Genomic DNA, 16,649 nt, shown 5'->3' on the forward strand with positions numbered 1-16,649 from the left:
ATGGGGGAGGTGGGTTTGAGCATTAGAGGTCTGCAATGGATTGACCTGTTTTATTAAATATTTTAAACACTGGGCAGATGGCGGGCAGGTTAAAAATATATTTAAAGTAATGGGCATGTGGGGGCGGTTGTATTTTTAATATTTTTTAGGTGAAATGAGCAGAACAGACTTAAAAATATTAAAAATAATAGGTTTTTTTTCTTATATTATATATGTTTAATTAAATATACTTTAAAGTCAATAAATAAAAAGAAGCGGAGGGGGTATATTTTTTAAAAAATGTTGTAAATTGGCTGTCTAAAAAAATTCAAAACAAAGAGTGGGCGGGCCTTTTGGTTAGAACCCCGCCCATTGTAGACCACTAGGAAGCACTATTAGGTTGGTTTTCTCCGCATAAATTTCATTTGAGATATTTATCATAATTTAATTTTGATTTTTATAGCAATTTTGGGTTTTCACTTTTTTTTTACTTGCTCGTTTTTTCTAAAAATTTTGAATTATAGTCATTATAAAGTTATTACCTAATACTGATATAATATATTGCATGCATTTTTTGGGTAGAGGGGATGGGGATGTATAGGGAGGAAATATTTATTAAAAAGAGGTAAATTTCCATGAGAAATGGGAACCCTCCCTTTGGTTAGGCGCCTGTCTTTGCATATAATAAGTATCATCCATCTAATTTTCCTTAAGGTTTTTCCTTTATAGAGAAATATCTAACATGTTTACTTCGAATAATTTTTCATTCGGTCTTCCATTTAAAGCTAAAGTGGTCTGATTTAATTTTATATAATTTCAGAGTGAAATACTCACAAAATCGCAACGCTTTGTATGCATCAAGCATACCACTCGGTAATATTAATCTATTTGAAGTTAAAATGTTTATTTATTTTATTTATAGAAGCTGGCTATCATTCATCATGTTTTAAATCAGCGGGAAATAGATAGGTGGACTCCAGAAGGTTATGTATGTTAGTGCCAGTAAACATTTGTTGATGATATAATTTATTGAAGTGTGAAAAAAAAAATTATTTAAATAAGATAATTCTTTAAAAAGTGTTTGAATAATTTAGACCAAGGTTTTTTTAAATTTAGAGATGTTTACAAAAAATATTTCTAAATAGGCCTTATATACATTTTATGTTTAATTTTAAGCTATAGGTTTAAAAATAAATAAATTGGATTAGATAATACCTGCTCTTCCCTTTAATTAGCTACATTTAAAAATATTTGACCAAAATAAAAAAATAATCAGAGTATCTTTTTGGCGATGATACAATATTATAACAAACTCAGTTAAAATATAAATGTGGGTGGTTAATCATCTCCTTGCGCATTATTGTTGACGACAATGAATAATATATATCATTTATTTTTCTTTTATTCTATATTATATTACATTGAACAACAATTCCAATATAAATGTTACAAGTTCTAATACTAAATATGAACATATAAATTTTCAGTGGGTAAATATGTGTTAAAAAAAATATTTTGTTCTAGTTTGTTAAAATTAAAATCCATTATTTTCATCTTTTAATTTTTCCTCAGAAGCTATTTTGGATTCAACATCTTTGACTACTAAATTGCGATCTCCAGTGTGGTATAGATGCGTCCTCTCTAATTGTCGATTTATATCTTGGCATCTGTAAGTCCTTTTTGCTGAAAATCTAATCTCTAGATTAAAGTTCTTGTTCATTCCTACTATCTTTTCTTTAATAATAAATAGATATGAGGAGTTCTCTTGATTTTAAAAAAATATAATTTTTAAATCATATTAATAATTTTGCAAATAATTTTTTTAATAGTTATATTATATACCTAGAATATTTCCATTTTGGTTACCTACTACTATCAAGAGATGATTTGTAAATGTTAATCAAATAATTTAAATGCTCCTTGTAGTCTAATTTCCAATGCATCCTGTTTTTTTTACATAAAATTAAGATTTATAATTTGATACCTTATCAAAACACATGAATTTTTATTCATGATGAAGCCATAATCTTTAAATTGTCTCTAACCAAAAAAATCTATCTCTAGACTTTTATTTGCTTAGCAAATGATTTCAACTTCTCCGTGATACTAAATCTCTCCTTGCATCATTTGTATTAATTGCGGTGATTGTATGAGATATTTCATCGAATTTACAAAATAAATGTGTTTATCGAAAGTTGTCTCTGTCTTCTCCTCTTTTTCCATTAAATTTATTAGCGCTAAATACCTGTGAATTTTTGCATACACATTTGAATTCCATCGATAAAAAAAAATAAATTATTTAAATAATTTTGGGGTGAAAGATTGCTATACTTTATATAGTATAAAGTCTAGTTTTTTTACGATATAATATTAAAAAATCATTGCACCTTTGTCTGAGTTACAGTTATTAACATTATCTTTAAAATACATTTGAAAAAATTTAAAATAATACACTGGAACTAAATAGGTGCATTTATTTTGTTTGTAAAATCAGTATTTTTATACCTATCGAATGTAAATTCGATTGTTATTTATTTATTCTTAACTAACTAATTAATTCTTTAATTATCACTATGTCCTCCAAATTTAATTTTAAAGGCATAATATCAATTGTATTTAAGTAAGCATCATGACCTATTTCTTTAAGACTTGCGAGAAATATCTAAAAAAGGAAACTCTGAATAATTTTTAATTCAGCTCATGCAACTCTAATTCTCCACCATTAGACCGATTTAATTTCGAGAATTTTTAAAATTTTCATACCAGATCTACTACGCATAGTCCTGAATGTGCTTAACTCCTATGGAATGATTATCATCATATAATGTTTTACAAGGTATATAAAAATTATGTTTAAAAGGATTCAATTCTGATTGGAGAGAGAGGTTGGTTGTTTTTATAAAGCCCAATCTGGATCGTTTTTAAAAAATGGCCGGATTAAGATTATAGCCAAAATAAAATTATGTAACCTCGAGATTTAGCTATCTATGAGAACATATTTTAAATAAAGCTTAATTTATCTAGTGATTTTGTCATTTCTAATTATAATAAAAAAGATTCTACGAAAAAATAATTTTCACAAAAAATGTTTTTTTTTGATTAAATAAAAAAAATATTTGTTCCAAAATTAAATTACATGTTTTTGATATTTTATTATTTTTAACATAGTTTTTAAAATAAATAATAGTTTAATAATAAAAATATATCGAAAAAAAGAAAAAGCTTTGGACCCTGAAACCTAAATTTAAAAAAAGGGTTCGGGCTTCAGTTCAGAAAAATACCGAGGGCTTGGGTTTTAACTGAATCATATAATATAATATAGCAGAACTTTCGCACAAACCTGGATAAATTGAGCGATATATTTTTATAGATCGAGCCAGACAACTTGTACAAAATTATTATAAGGTCTGAGCAAGACAAATTATGCAAAATATTTTAACGGGGTGGCGATCTCTAGTAAGGACACTATCTGACTAGCTGCAACCGTGGAAGAGAGAAATGTTAGAAATTTCAGGGCTTCGATCGCGTATACTAATTATGGTCACTTTAGTCTGTTACAAAATCTGAAATACACCTCCCTCTCTCCTTGTTCTCTAACCAATTTTCCGACAAATAAAAAAGAATTGAGTTTAATTTCGTAAATTATGGCAGCTTTAGCTGCCGAACAGCAATTTATTTAAGTTATTGTACAATTTAATTTTAAAATTAAATTTTAATATGGTGATGGGCGACGTCCCCATAAATTCTTATCATTAAAAGTGTAGTTTTTTAAAAATTACACATATAATTAATGTTTGGACGCGTAGCCGACAAAAGATTCAAGGAATTTCCATAAGATTATAAGATTCCAAATGCTTCATCATGCACGATAATCATCTAACTAAATCAAAAATCTACCGCTTAGAAAAAATAACTTAAAAAAGGCCAAAATAGGCTATCCTCAAAAGCTGTGCTTAATTTTATATCAAACAAAAAAATATACGTAAATTATTAAGCTTTATTTATTTGTCGAAAACTAGACGAAATATATCAATTATTTATTTATATTTATAATTGGCTTGGAATCAGGCCGATCAATTATTTTTAGAAATATTTAATGGACTTAAATTAGGATCTATGCAGGATCACTAGCTCATTGTATAATATAATCATTTAATGCAAACTTTTTTCATTTACATAATCGTTCTAGCTATGTATATCGCTTATTATGCATAAATGTAAGTAATTAATTAATGAATGAGGCTGGTTTCTTATATATTTTTTACAAGAGTTAATTCTTTCATTTTTTTACAGTTATCGATGACAACGTCAAAGTTAGACAGAATTTTTTATCTAATTCACCCCGCCTCCTTAACGCTTCTTGGAAGTTAACATTAAAAGTTGCTAAAGTTTGGTTCCAGAATTAACATTATTTGTTAGTATCTCTACTAGTGATCAGCATCGGGTCTAATTTTACATGTCCGGTGCAAAAAATTTTTTTATTTATTCTGAAAAGCCCGATCCGAGATTAAAAAAAATAATTTGTCCACCCAAGGCGATCTTAAATTTATTTAAATATAAAAAAAATTTAAAAAATTTTTTATTAATAAAAAAAAATATTGGTGCCTTGTTTTTTTGCAAGAATTATAAATATCAATTTTCCACTGATATCATATTTAGTCCAGAAATTATTTTTTTAATAGACTCGGTTCGGAGCCTCTTGGGTTGGGATTTCCAGATCTATAATATCTACTGCGAAATGCTATTATTTTTTTAAATATCGATGTCCCTCTAACTTTTAAACCTTGTTCTAATCTCGTTTAAGCGATTGGCTTTAGAAAAAAAAACTGTTTCAAACTAAAAATCGAACCAGCGATATGCACCCAGTCGGAATGTCTATACTAGACTCTCCACATCATTTTAAAAAGTCCCATTTTTTGTATGTAGTATAAACCAAACGTGACTGACGATTGAAGCGAGAAAAAATAAAATACCGGTTCGTTATATATATATATTACCTTGGAAGCATAAACCCTTATAATTTTAAAAATACCCTTTTTTTAAAAAAAATAAATCTTGTATTATGCTAAAAAAAATATCTTTAAGAAAATATCAGTTAGAAATTAAAAAAAGGTTTGAAGCACCGGAGAATTTTGGATGCTAAGATCTAAAAAGAGGTAACCATTACTAAATATTTGAAAGCATGTTAAAGTTCAATATTATATTTTTTTCCTTGATAAATAATTTTTGATTCAATGAATATAACATATAAGATAAAAACAATATAATATTAAATTATATATGATTCATTTACAACTTCAAAAAACTAAATTTAAAAATAATAATTTAGAATATAGATAAAATAGTGTATTTGTGGTAAAAAATAAATATCTTATAAGGACCATTTAAATCTCCATACCAATTGGTTTATTTTCATCATCTTTTACGTCTAAAGCATTCTCGATTGCTTTCTTCAGTTCAATCCAAACCTGACGACCATCTGGATAATTTCCTTTTGAGCTTTCCTCTTTATCTTCAACTCCGTCATATCTCGTGGCCTCTAGCTCTTTTATAATTGGACTTAACGCCCTATTCAAATCTGCCGGATCAGTAGAGGTAATCAAAACGCGATATTTCAGCCTTTCTATCTCCTTAAAAATCACTTCTAACTTTCCGCTAACCTTTCGCGCTTCTTCCGCAGATTCCACACGGGTAGTAATAGATAGAAGTTTTTTAGCTAGGCGAGCGCAACGCAAAGAATCAGCATCGGAATTAGAATTAGCGCTGGAGTAAGATCTTTTAAAGGTGAAAGCAGCTTGAAGGCCTTGAGTATTAGCCAAAGCCGTGTACGGAGAATAACTGTAATCGTATAAGGTGTTAATTTTAGAATCGTTAGAAACATTAGTTGAGTTCGGTATCAAGATAGAAGGTGGTAGAGTGGAAGGAGTGATATCTAAGGCGGGGAGATATTCGTAATTATGAGCGTCGTGAAGAGTGAGGGATGTAAGAAGGCGTCCTAGAGTCGGGGAGGGATCTGGACCTATATTTAAGAAAATGAACAAAAGAAATAATAATGGTATAATGTGGTAGCATTATTTTGTTTTTATTTCTAACACCACTTTTGGTCAATTTTATAGAATAGTGATTTTAAATAACAATATTAAAGCGTCAATGAAGCACAAGAGAATTTCGCCTCAAACACAATTTCGAAGACAAATGGGGATTTTAATCCTATAAAAAATCATATAACGATGTAATGTGAAAAGATTTTTAGAAATAATTTTATAACTAAAGTCTTTTGACATATGGCGTCTAGCCCAATCTGATAAATTTTATTTCAAAAAAATAGATCCAAATACGATCCATAAAATAAATAATTGGACCCTCGAGAAAGTAGGTTGGAAAGAAGAAAAATGATTAAACAATAGGGGGGAGGGGGAATTTTATTTATTTTTTTTAGAAAACGTTAAGAAAACAAAATGATTGAAAATGTTGTCGGGTTCAAAGTTCCGGCAAGAATTTTGAATTTTAAAATGATTATACATTCCAAACAAGTCAGAAATAATGCCTAGGTCTAACCAACCCGAGTTCAGTCGGATCGACTCGGACAGGCCTGTGCAAGGACTCTACTTATAAACAATATATGGTAAATTAATGTATCTCAGGTCTCACTGCAAAAATAAAGTTTTCGAATATACCTTATTTTTAAAAGCTCGTATGTTTCATCGTTATTTAAAACTATTAATCTTTCCTTTCATTAAAATTTTGGATCCATAAATCAATATTATAAATTTTGTTTTATGGATGAAACCTATAGGTAGGGTCGACAAATAAAGATTAGATTTTTTCTTGTTTTCGCAGGAAGTAAAGGAAGAATATAAAAAACCAAACCAAATCAGGGAGCATTCTGACTTTCGTGAATTTCTCTCGTCACAATTTAAATTTATTCGGCAAAGTGCGGCCATATTTTCAATTTTCAAGCTGCCGTGTAGTAGTACCAGGAATGAGGGAATCTTCTGAGCTGGAGAAGGATTGTTAGATTTATCGGCGTTCGAATCTAAAAGATAAATTTTATATATGCAAAAAATAAATAGAGATGAGTGTGAATTTATATTATTATTAAAAAAGGTAGGACTTTACACTTATCAACAATATAATGAATGAACTTGGATTATGATGAATTATCCAAAATAAGAGAAGTAATAATCAACAGATGCTATAAAGGGGTGCTATTTTTATACCCCTAGGAATAAATTTTGTATTGTATAAATACATTTTAAAAAAAGGGATGTATATAAATGCAAATTATTTTTAACCGATATTGGAAGTAACAACTGGCAAAAGTAAATGTTTAGTGAAATGCGGCAGAGAAATAATTTGATGGTAATCGACAAACCCTTGTATATGGAGAGACAAATTTAAGGCTTCTTCCGAGTTCGTTTCGTGGTTATCTTCGTGATCATTTAAATACAATTCTTGTATGTACCGGGGAATAGGAGGAAATATGCTGGCCTTTCCAGTGATATTACCACAACTATAAAAAGATGCAAAAATATAATCCATTAATTTAACGTTGTATGATTAGAGGTAAACCGATCAGTGGTCTGCAATACCTGGCTCAGCCTGAGAATTTTTTTGGGCTGGGCAAAAAAAATTAACGAGCCAGAGTGTGCAAACGGGCGGGGAAAAAAGTAGTGATGCTGCCCGCTTAATGGAGAATAGAGAATATTATAAATTATTATAAAGCCTAATTTTGTTAAAATAATATATTTTTTATTGGCTTAAAATTTAAATCAGGGTTGGCAAGCCAATCAAATAAGGTCAATTGACAAGTATATTTGAAAAGTCAAATGCTCTAAAATGTTATTTTTAATAAAATACATCTTAAATATTTTTTTTATAAACTTGTCTATCTATTTAGTCTTACTAAAAAGAAGCTTTATAAATCCCCAATTAAAAATAGTAATATTTATAGTAATGGTAGTGAAATGTGATGAAGAACTGAATCATAATGACAGCCTTAATCGACTTGGGTGACATTCTTTTACCAAGAACCTCCCAGGAATTTGATTTTGAGTCCATCATAACAAACTCTGACCGATCTAAAATCAAAAATATTAAAAGTAAACAATCTAGCTTAAAAAGGTTTTGCAGATAGGATTACAAAATTAAAACTTGGTGAAATGATTACAACGGCTGTATTCGCAAGCAATTTTCCTTTTCATATGACCAAAAACCATAGCTTTTTTAAAAAAAGAATACGCCCAATTTATCATTTACAAAGTCGAAGGTGGGTGACGGGACCGCATCTTAGCTCTTGTAAATATAGAAGTGAAGGTTAAGGATATTATACATATCACATTTATCTATTGTCTCAGAAGAATGGATCAGTATCCGAAATGAAAGTATAAATTTTATGGCAACCGGTTCCTATATTTTTTAGGTTTCTAAATACCCAGGAAATTGCCACAAGATTATATAGCAATTTAAAAATATAATTTAAATAATTGAATCCTATAAAAGCGTATCCTTTAATTACGGGTAATGTGGTTAATATGAGATCTATTTAGAGAATTTTAAAATAAATCGGCTTTAACCACATTCAATCAATATATTGCAAACACATTACAATTATTTTTTCGGGATCCTGAAAAAGTAATTATTTTATTTATAGATATCCATTATTTAAAAAAATAGTTAATTTAAAAAAAATAAATATAATAAATGTAGTATTTTCCCTACTACTTATCCTATAAGGGAAATATCAAATATCTCATTAACTCTTTCAAGTTAAACTTCCTTTACAGAAAAAAATTGGTCCGTCTGAAGCAATATTCATATAAAGAATGGAAATCAATTAAAACTTTGACTACTGGAAAATTAGTTAACTTTTATAATAATTTATGATTAATTAAAACAAAAAAGAAAATGATTAATCAATTGAACCAGAAAACGAATCTGCCATAGAAAGTGAAAACAAAACAGTATTTCAAAAATGAATAAAAATATTACCAAATTTAATGATATGCATTTATTTATGAAATATATTTTGTATATTTATTATCACACATACCTAATATTGTGAATACTGTCATAATAAACATTTAATTGAATTTGACTGGTCAATTGACCGAATCGTATTCGACCTGTCAAATAGCTAACTCTGATTTTAATGATGAAAAATCATTATTGGAAGAAATAGGACAAATTTTGTTATGTATTGGACTTATAAGATAAATTTATCCAATATATAGACTTTAAAAATACTGAAAGTAATAATTTTGTTTAAAAATGAAATATAACTCAATTCAATTTTTGATACCAACTAATAGTAGTAATTTACTGATTTAAGATGACTCACATAACTTGAGATACTTGAGGTTCGAAGCATTCCAAGAAAACTTTTTCGAACATGCATTCCAAAGAACGACCTAGAGGTGATTTCATATCTTCCCCGTGGTAAGAATTTTTGTGACCATTTATTGTTTCATCCCAAAAGGGGTAAAAAATTTTGCATCGATTGACCGTATTAATTTCTCCCGCCAATTTTTCGTAATGCGGAAGTGTCATTTGAATGTTTTGAATGTCGTCTGGTTTTTTTTAAAAAAAAAGTATTTTATTTAAAAATAAATAATAAATCGAACTTTAGTGAATTAAACTATTAGGAAGGCTGCGTTCTGGTTCGTCGTTTCTTTATTTTTAGATTACCTTGCAATTTTTATTTTAACTTTTAGTTGAAGCGAAACAGCTGACATCTAATAAGTCGAACTATGAGACACGGCCTAAATGCTTGCCCTAATCTCCAAGAAATTAGAATTTTAACGTAAGAAGAGAAAACATTTGATTTGATTTTTTTGAATTATTTAAGGTCCTACACTCGTTCTCATTAGATTTTAAGTCTAGACAAGAAATTATAAATATAAACGATGAAAAAAGGATTATGGTCCACCTCATGAAAATTGCCGTTAGAACAGCTGATTTTTTAAAATTTTTATTCATCTATTTAAAACACATGACATTTTTATAATATAATATACCTTAACGCTAACCCATATTTCTCAAACCTTTAATTAACCCTAGCCTATGTTTAATTCTACTCCTTTCTTCAAAAACCTGTTTAATTTAAAAAAAACTCATTCAATTAAAAAATTTCCTTCAGCTGAACATTCTAGTTAGCTTATTTCTTCAAAAAAAATTTCCTAGCAAATATTTAATAAAAATTTTAAAGTTGTTTCGTGTATCTTAGAAATCATTAAGATCTTTCATTCTCTTTGAAATCATGCCAATATATTATTTAACGCATCCATGACAAGCAAGTAGATAGGGGTTTAATAAAAAATATTCAACGTTATCATTAACGATTAATATATAAAATCATATTCTTTTTTTTCCCCAAAATTAAATTTTGTGACTTGTTCTTGGATTCATTTCCCTGTAACATGCAAAAAAAATTTAGACTCAATTCACAACCTAATATTTTACAATATAATTCAATAAAATTTATAAACTATTCTTACTAAAACAATAATATTTAATATTTGCAGCTATAAGCGTTCTTTAACTCATTAATTTCATTAAATGTAGCAGGTGTGTCTGATCTCAGTCAACCCCTTGTTTAGGAGTTTGCCTAATTATAAATTTTTAGACACCCTTCAATAACATTTTATCTGGCATTGCCAACACAGAAAATGTTCTTCCCCATAATTTTTCTAAATTAATCCAGGTAATTCCTATGACAAATCGCTCGGTGATTCTGACGACCAAAAAATGGATAAAACTTGGTATGAAGGTCAAATAAATTATATATATTATATAAAAATCAAAATTTTAATACTTTAATTCAAATATATCCCGAGTTATGGGCCTTCGATGAGAGCCTTTCCCTCTTTTAACGAATCTCAAAACACTCAAAATATTTTTGGTCAAAAGTAACAACATATATATAAATTTGTAGCCCTTAAATTTCTGCTAGAGAAAAAGCAAAAATTTTTTAAAAATATTTTAAATGTCGTTGTATTTCCGGTAAAACAATGAACCTCGTGAAATGTGTTTATTACCAATATATCTCAATATTAAAGTAAAAATGTTAATAATTTTTTAATAAATTTTAGGAATAAATAAATCAATTATTGAGGGAGCTATCTTTAAAGAGAATTTTATGTGTTTTTAAATAAAAATATACATTTTATATTATAAATAACGCTTAATAAATATTTTTTATACCTCCAATACCTAACCAATAGATTTTCTGCCATAAAGCAATCGTTATTATTGAAGACTATTGTTTAAAAAAATAATTAATATCATAATAAAAATCATTATTTTATATTAAATATTGGGAAAAAACATTTTTTAGAAAATCTTATTCCATTTTGTGTTTAATTGAATTTCAAGAGGAGACAATTTATATGTACGTTCAATAGCTATCACTGAATCTACCATTGTTATTATTGCTCCAAGTGGTTAACCATATCTTTTCTGGAGTTGTTGGATAAAAGAATAGAGGTGATGGGCCCATGCGGATGTAAGAATGATATTATATACTTCATTTTTATGTAAAATCATAGCTACTGACTAAAAATCATCATATTGTTGCATATCCTTTGATTTCATTAAATATCATCTACATAATGTAATATTGTGAATATTTTGACTATTGAAAATAATTTTATTTAAGTGAAATCCAAAGAAATTATCATGTAAGTCCAGGCGCGTACACAGGAATTTGGTCGGGGGGGGGGGGGAGGTAAAAATCAAAAATAAATATAATTTATTTAAAAATATCCGGGCCGGGCCTGAAAAATTTAATTTAAAAAAAGCCGGGCCAAGCCTGAAAATTTCTTTAAAAAAAAACCCGAGCCAGGCCGAAAAAAAATCCAGGCCGTGCCCTGCAAATTGTATCTCTGCAGGGCTCTGTTACTTCTTAAAAAAGAGAATGTTCTCTCATTAGTTTACTAATGAGAAGAGTTGCTAATATATATATATAAATAATCATTTTAATACATTGGAAATAAAATCTAAAATGTGTTTGAAATTAATAGCATTTTTTGGGACTATATCTTAGTTATTCTTTTAAACATAGTTATTCAGCTAATAAGGCATCAAACAAATATTATTTTTTTCTATCACCATCTGAAAAAGATTGGGAAGGCTTTTGTGGAAGTAATATCTGCAGATTGGTATGTGCTGCATGATGAATTAAAAACAATTCATTTATTTGGATTATAGTTTTATAATACTTTTATACTGATCTTATACTAATGTTTTGACGATGAGCTTGCCTTGCTGCAAATCGAGTGAAACAAATATTAAATAGGAAAGCTCTCCTTTTGACTGAACAATAACATATAAAATTGAAATTCTTCATCAACATTAGCCCTAATTTCCTTGAGTTCTGATAAAATGCTCTCCGCTAATCTCATCTTCTTAATCAAGTCAATGCCATGTTATTGAAAAGTTATATATAAAATAGTTGTATAATTAAATAATACATTCTAATGAGAAAAAAAAATTGAAATAAGTATTGAATCATATAATTTTCTTGCTTCTGAGGAAATATTTCTTTCAGGCCATTGTGATATTTAATTTAATAATCGGTTCTTCTAACTCCATAAAAGCAGCTACTGTTTGATGGTGGAGATTCCATCTCGTTAGACACACTTGCACTTTCTTTCTCCCTGTTGGACAAGGAGTTTCAGAAAAATTATTATTTGACTAGAAATATGAAAATGGTAGATAAATATTATGCCAATAGAAATTTGAAAATAATTGGTAAATATAACGCCAATGAAAACTTGAAATCGAAATTAATTGATAAAATAACTAATAGATGAATGTGATAAATAAATGTAATTAAATATTTAATATGAGATAGGAATAAATATTAACAAATATAAATTAATATAAACATTAATATTTTTGAAAAATATATCCGGCATCTGCATTTTTTGGCTTTGGGGGGGATTTGTCCCCCTGCCCCCCCGCTGCGTACGCCAATGTGTGAGTCTAGAAATTGGGCAAGCTTGACTTAATATTATTTACAAAAGGTTATATTTTCTTAACTAATCACATATATAAAATTAATTAGTAACATCGTTTAAGGCAAAATTATATAAATCAATCGGTTTTATAATTTATCAAGAAATGGAACGCTCTAAGGTGGAACGAAGGCCAATGACTATAAGACCATGCCATGGTACCTTGTTGTGGAATGTGGCTTAAATGACATTCATCTCTCCAGAAATCTATTTCATGAAAACAGATTTTTTTTCTTTTTATAATTTGCAGCTGATCCATCAGAACAATAATATAATTTGCTAGGCTTGCGGCCAAAATATCAGTCAAAAAATTAATTTTATAATTCGATTTTGATATAAAAGCAGCAAAGCGTCGTGATGACGCGATTCTTAAATTAGCACCTAATTAATATTTTCTAAGTTACCATCAATATTATTATAAGCTACCATAAAATGGATTGTGGGTTGATCATTATGCAATGAAATTCTTGAGCAGCATCATGGATCACATAAGAGAATAATTTTCCGAAAAGTTACAGATTATAGCATATTCATTAGGATTTCTAAATTTAAGTTTCAAATGATATGGTGAATGGAGTAAAAAGGGTGCAATTTTTTCTACAAAAAGATTTATAAATTCTTCAGCCGGTTTATAATGTTTCCAGGGTAGTCCTATTAACAAATAGTCATTGTATGTATAAAAGTTATTTGATCTATGCCCTTTTCCCTAAATATATCTTCTATTGTTTCTGAATTGAAAACGCTTAAGGGCAATAATCATATTTACCCAAAAATCAACTAGAGTGTTGGGTTGCATATACTTTTGTAATGGCTCACTTGGTTTACCATCGATATAAATCAGGTGTATTGTACAGACACGACTAAGTGAGTTCTGCTAATTTCTGCTAATATGCAATTTTTTAGAAGTAAATCCAAGAATTTAAGGCTGACTTTTATATAAGGATTCACTTCTTTAAATCGATTGTATAATTCCTTTAAATTATTTAGACCTATTCTAGACTTTTTCCTCCATCAATTATAATACATTTAAAATCTTTCTTGAATGGCATCATACTACTTACTTTATCCGAAGAATAAAATTTTTCTATACAAAGTTTGTAGGTAATGTTTCGCCAGGTTTAATATTGGGAGATGACATAAAACCTTTAAGTTATATAAGTTTTTTGACCTTTTCGCCATAATATTTGAAACTTTCAATTTTTTCTCTATTTTATATGATGATAGCAAAATTGTTAGAATATTATATTTCTTAACTCTGGGAAGAATTCGATAATTTTGTTTTAAATTTTTGAGAAGATAATCATTTTTATTATGACCATCTAAATCTTTCGTACCTTATCAACGATTATAGTTTTTGTTATTTTTTTTAGTTTTCTTGTAGGATATTTTTTTTAATTAGTGATTCACCTAATTCTTTTAGTTAGACACATAGTCTGTTAAAATTAGAATTCAAATATATTTTCTTCAAGTGGTTTATTATTATAATTTTAATCATCATAATGTTATAATCGTTTAAAGTCAATACTCGATTTTTATAAATCATATTTTTAGTTGCCCTAGGGAATCTTTTTTAGAATATATAGTTTTTTTAAAATGGTTACAACAATATATTTACATTTTATTTAAAAAATTATAAATAAAAAAATTGATTGAATTGATGATTTTAAATTCTTTGAGGGATATAAAAAATGATTATTCGAAATATAAAATGTTATACTTTATAATAAGAAAATATATTTTTATTATTTTTAACGATAGCGCCACCTATAATATATTTATTTATTTCTAAATTATTTTCTCTATTAATATTTTTACTTAAATATTTAATATTCATTTCATGAGATATATCATTTTTAATGGGGCACCTTCCATAAAAATTATTTATTTTTAAAGTAATTTTGTAATATCTTAAGGAGAATTTTGAGAACTATAAAATGATCTAAATTTATTACTATAGACTAAAAAAAATTTGAGTAAAGATTGATTAAAAGAGGAAAAGGCTACTATCGAACTAAAAAGGTCCATAACTTAGGATAGAGCATTAAAATTTTGATTTGTATAAAATATTAGCCTTCATGACAAGTTTCATTTCAATTTAAATATGGTCATCCAAAAATCATATTATTTAAGTTGACTTTTCATGAAGTAAAGATAATGCCAAATAAATTTTGTCTAAATGTAGATACAAGTTCAAATAATTTACATTTCCAATAGATATTTTGGAATAAATATTTTTTAAATAAAAATCATAAATAATGTTATTCTTTTTTTAAACTATAAAAGTGAGTAATTTACAATATTTTTAATATAACTATATTAAAATTTTCATTAACTTATAAGTAAGATGTAAAATGCACATGGGAATGGAAAACTTATAGGCCTCTGTGTTTTGGTTTGAAAATGAGCTCTGAGAGAACCATAACCAGATCCAATATTTCCATCAGAAACAACTATTATCTGATAATTATATTTTTTTAAACTATAATAAATACAAATAAATATGTCATAAATATTGCTTAACAAAAATTCTGTATAACTTTAATGAAAATAAAATTATGGAGTTGATGGCTAGGGTATTACCATATTATTCCAGTCAAGGCTTAAAATCTTAAAAACACTATTTTCTTAAATTTTTGCCTAAAAATTTATCTTTTCAATTCTTATGATGGGAGTTCAAAAGCCCTCTCCTTAGTGACACCATTGGCAAATAAATTATGGAGAGCTCACATTTTTTAAAATATTTTTAAAATTATGGATTATGGACATAACTTTGGCTAATCTATTACTAATTTTATTATATATATTTATAAAAAAATATATAATTATTGGTTAATCAAATAAAGCAATATAATTATGTGTGCACAAAAATTAGGCACATGTAAGTTAAATAATTAGATCAATTATTTACCTACATTAAATGTTTCATTTGTACCCCATTCTTTTAAAAGCATTAAAGACAGGTCATTTAAAGCAGCAATAAGAGAGCATTTGTTTTGAACTTTCACACTACTTATTTTATTTTTCAACATTTCATAATTTTTTGTAAATGGTGCGACTAGCTTTAAATCCGATGAAAATGTGGTCTATATTATTAAATATTACTAAATAAAAATATATAATTATAAAATTTACAAGTGATATAAGTTCAATATTTTGATTTGGTAACAAATTTTCTAACATGCTGATAAGCATTTGTTTCGCAAAGGATAGTTTATCCAATTTTATTTCATTATCAAAGCTCTTTATCATCGACAAGGAGTTGTCTAACAAAATTTGAGTGGGCATCGCTGAAAAAATGAACTAAAAACGTGAACAAGTCATCTTTCTACATTCTGTCACTTATTAAAGCAGAAAGAAAGTGATTAATGGCAGCTGTCTTATATGCGTCTCATAATATCCTAAATAATATATAAATCAGAGACCTGCAGGCCCGGCCATAAGTCCAGCACGGGTACCAGAGCCGAGCCGTATTTTGAATTTTTAAAATATACCCGGGCCTATATTCGTCAATTAGATATGGTTATAATGTTTATATATAATTATGATTAATATAATGTTTGGTAGAAGTTAACACTAGCTACACTAGCTAACACTCATAGTATCTATTACATAATAAAATTATAGTTTCCTTCCATGGAATAAATACGCAAAGAA

At 27.7% G+C, this 16,649-nt stretch overlaps 1 protein-coding gene across 4 annotated transcripts; it reads right to left on the bottom strand.

The window, feature by feature from the left end:
• Window positions 1-2,160: 2,160 nt before the first annotated feature.
• Window positions 2,161-16,214, bottom strand: LOC135929617 (integrator complex subunit 14-like). Of its 4 annotated transcripts, XM_065466283.1 has the most exons (8): window positions 16,128-16,214; window positions 15,908-16,078; window positions 15,329-15,452; window positions 9,320-9,548; window positions 7,275-7,492; window positions 6,770-7,015; window positions 5,378-5,998; window positions 2,161-2,224 (listed from the first exon to the last, which is right to left on the bottom strand). In XM_065466283.1, the coding sequence occupies exons 1-8, from the start codon at window positions 16,185-16,187 to the stop codon at window positions 2,217-2,219; spliced, it is 1,677 nt and encodes a 558-aa protein (XP_065322355.1). In that variant the 5' UTR covers window positions 16,188-16,214; the 3' UTR covers window positions 2,161-2,216. The 4 variants fall into 4 exon arrangements, with proteins under 4 accessions (XP_065322355.1, XP_065322357.1, XP_065322356.1 ...); XM_065466285.1 differs by lacking the exon at window positions 2,161-2,224 and having other exon boundaries at window positions 5,195-5,998; window positions 15,368-15,452; XM_065466284.1 differs by lacking the exon at window positions 2,161-2,224 and having other exon boundaries at window positions 5,195-5,998; window positions 15,353-15,452.
• Window positions 16,215-16,649: the final 435 nt, after the last annotated feature.

Source organism: Gordionus sp. m RMFG-2023, chromosome 5, assembly GCF_954871325.1.
Source record: "Gordionus sp. m RMFG-2023 chromosome 5, tfGorSpeb1-WG-v2, whole genome shotgun sequence".
Taxonomy (NCBI): Eukaryota; Metazoa; Nematomorpha; class Gordioida; order Chordodea; family Parachordodidae; genus Gordionus; species Gordionus sp. m RMFG-2023.

Coding starts and splice junctions, on each gene's coding strand:
- LOC135929617 (XM_065466282.1), bottom strand. CDS start 16,187: ATGCTTATCAGCATGTTAGAAAATTTGTTACCAAATCAAAATATTGAA. Junction 15,453..15,907: donor GTACAAATGAAACATTTAAT/GTAGGTAAATAA, acceptor TATAATTATCAG/ATAATAGTTGTTTCTGATGG. Junction 5,999..6,769: donor TTTGTCGACCCTACCTATAG/GTTTCATCCATA, acceptor TCTTAAATATAG/GTCCAGATCCCTCCCCGACT.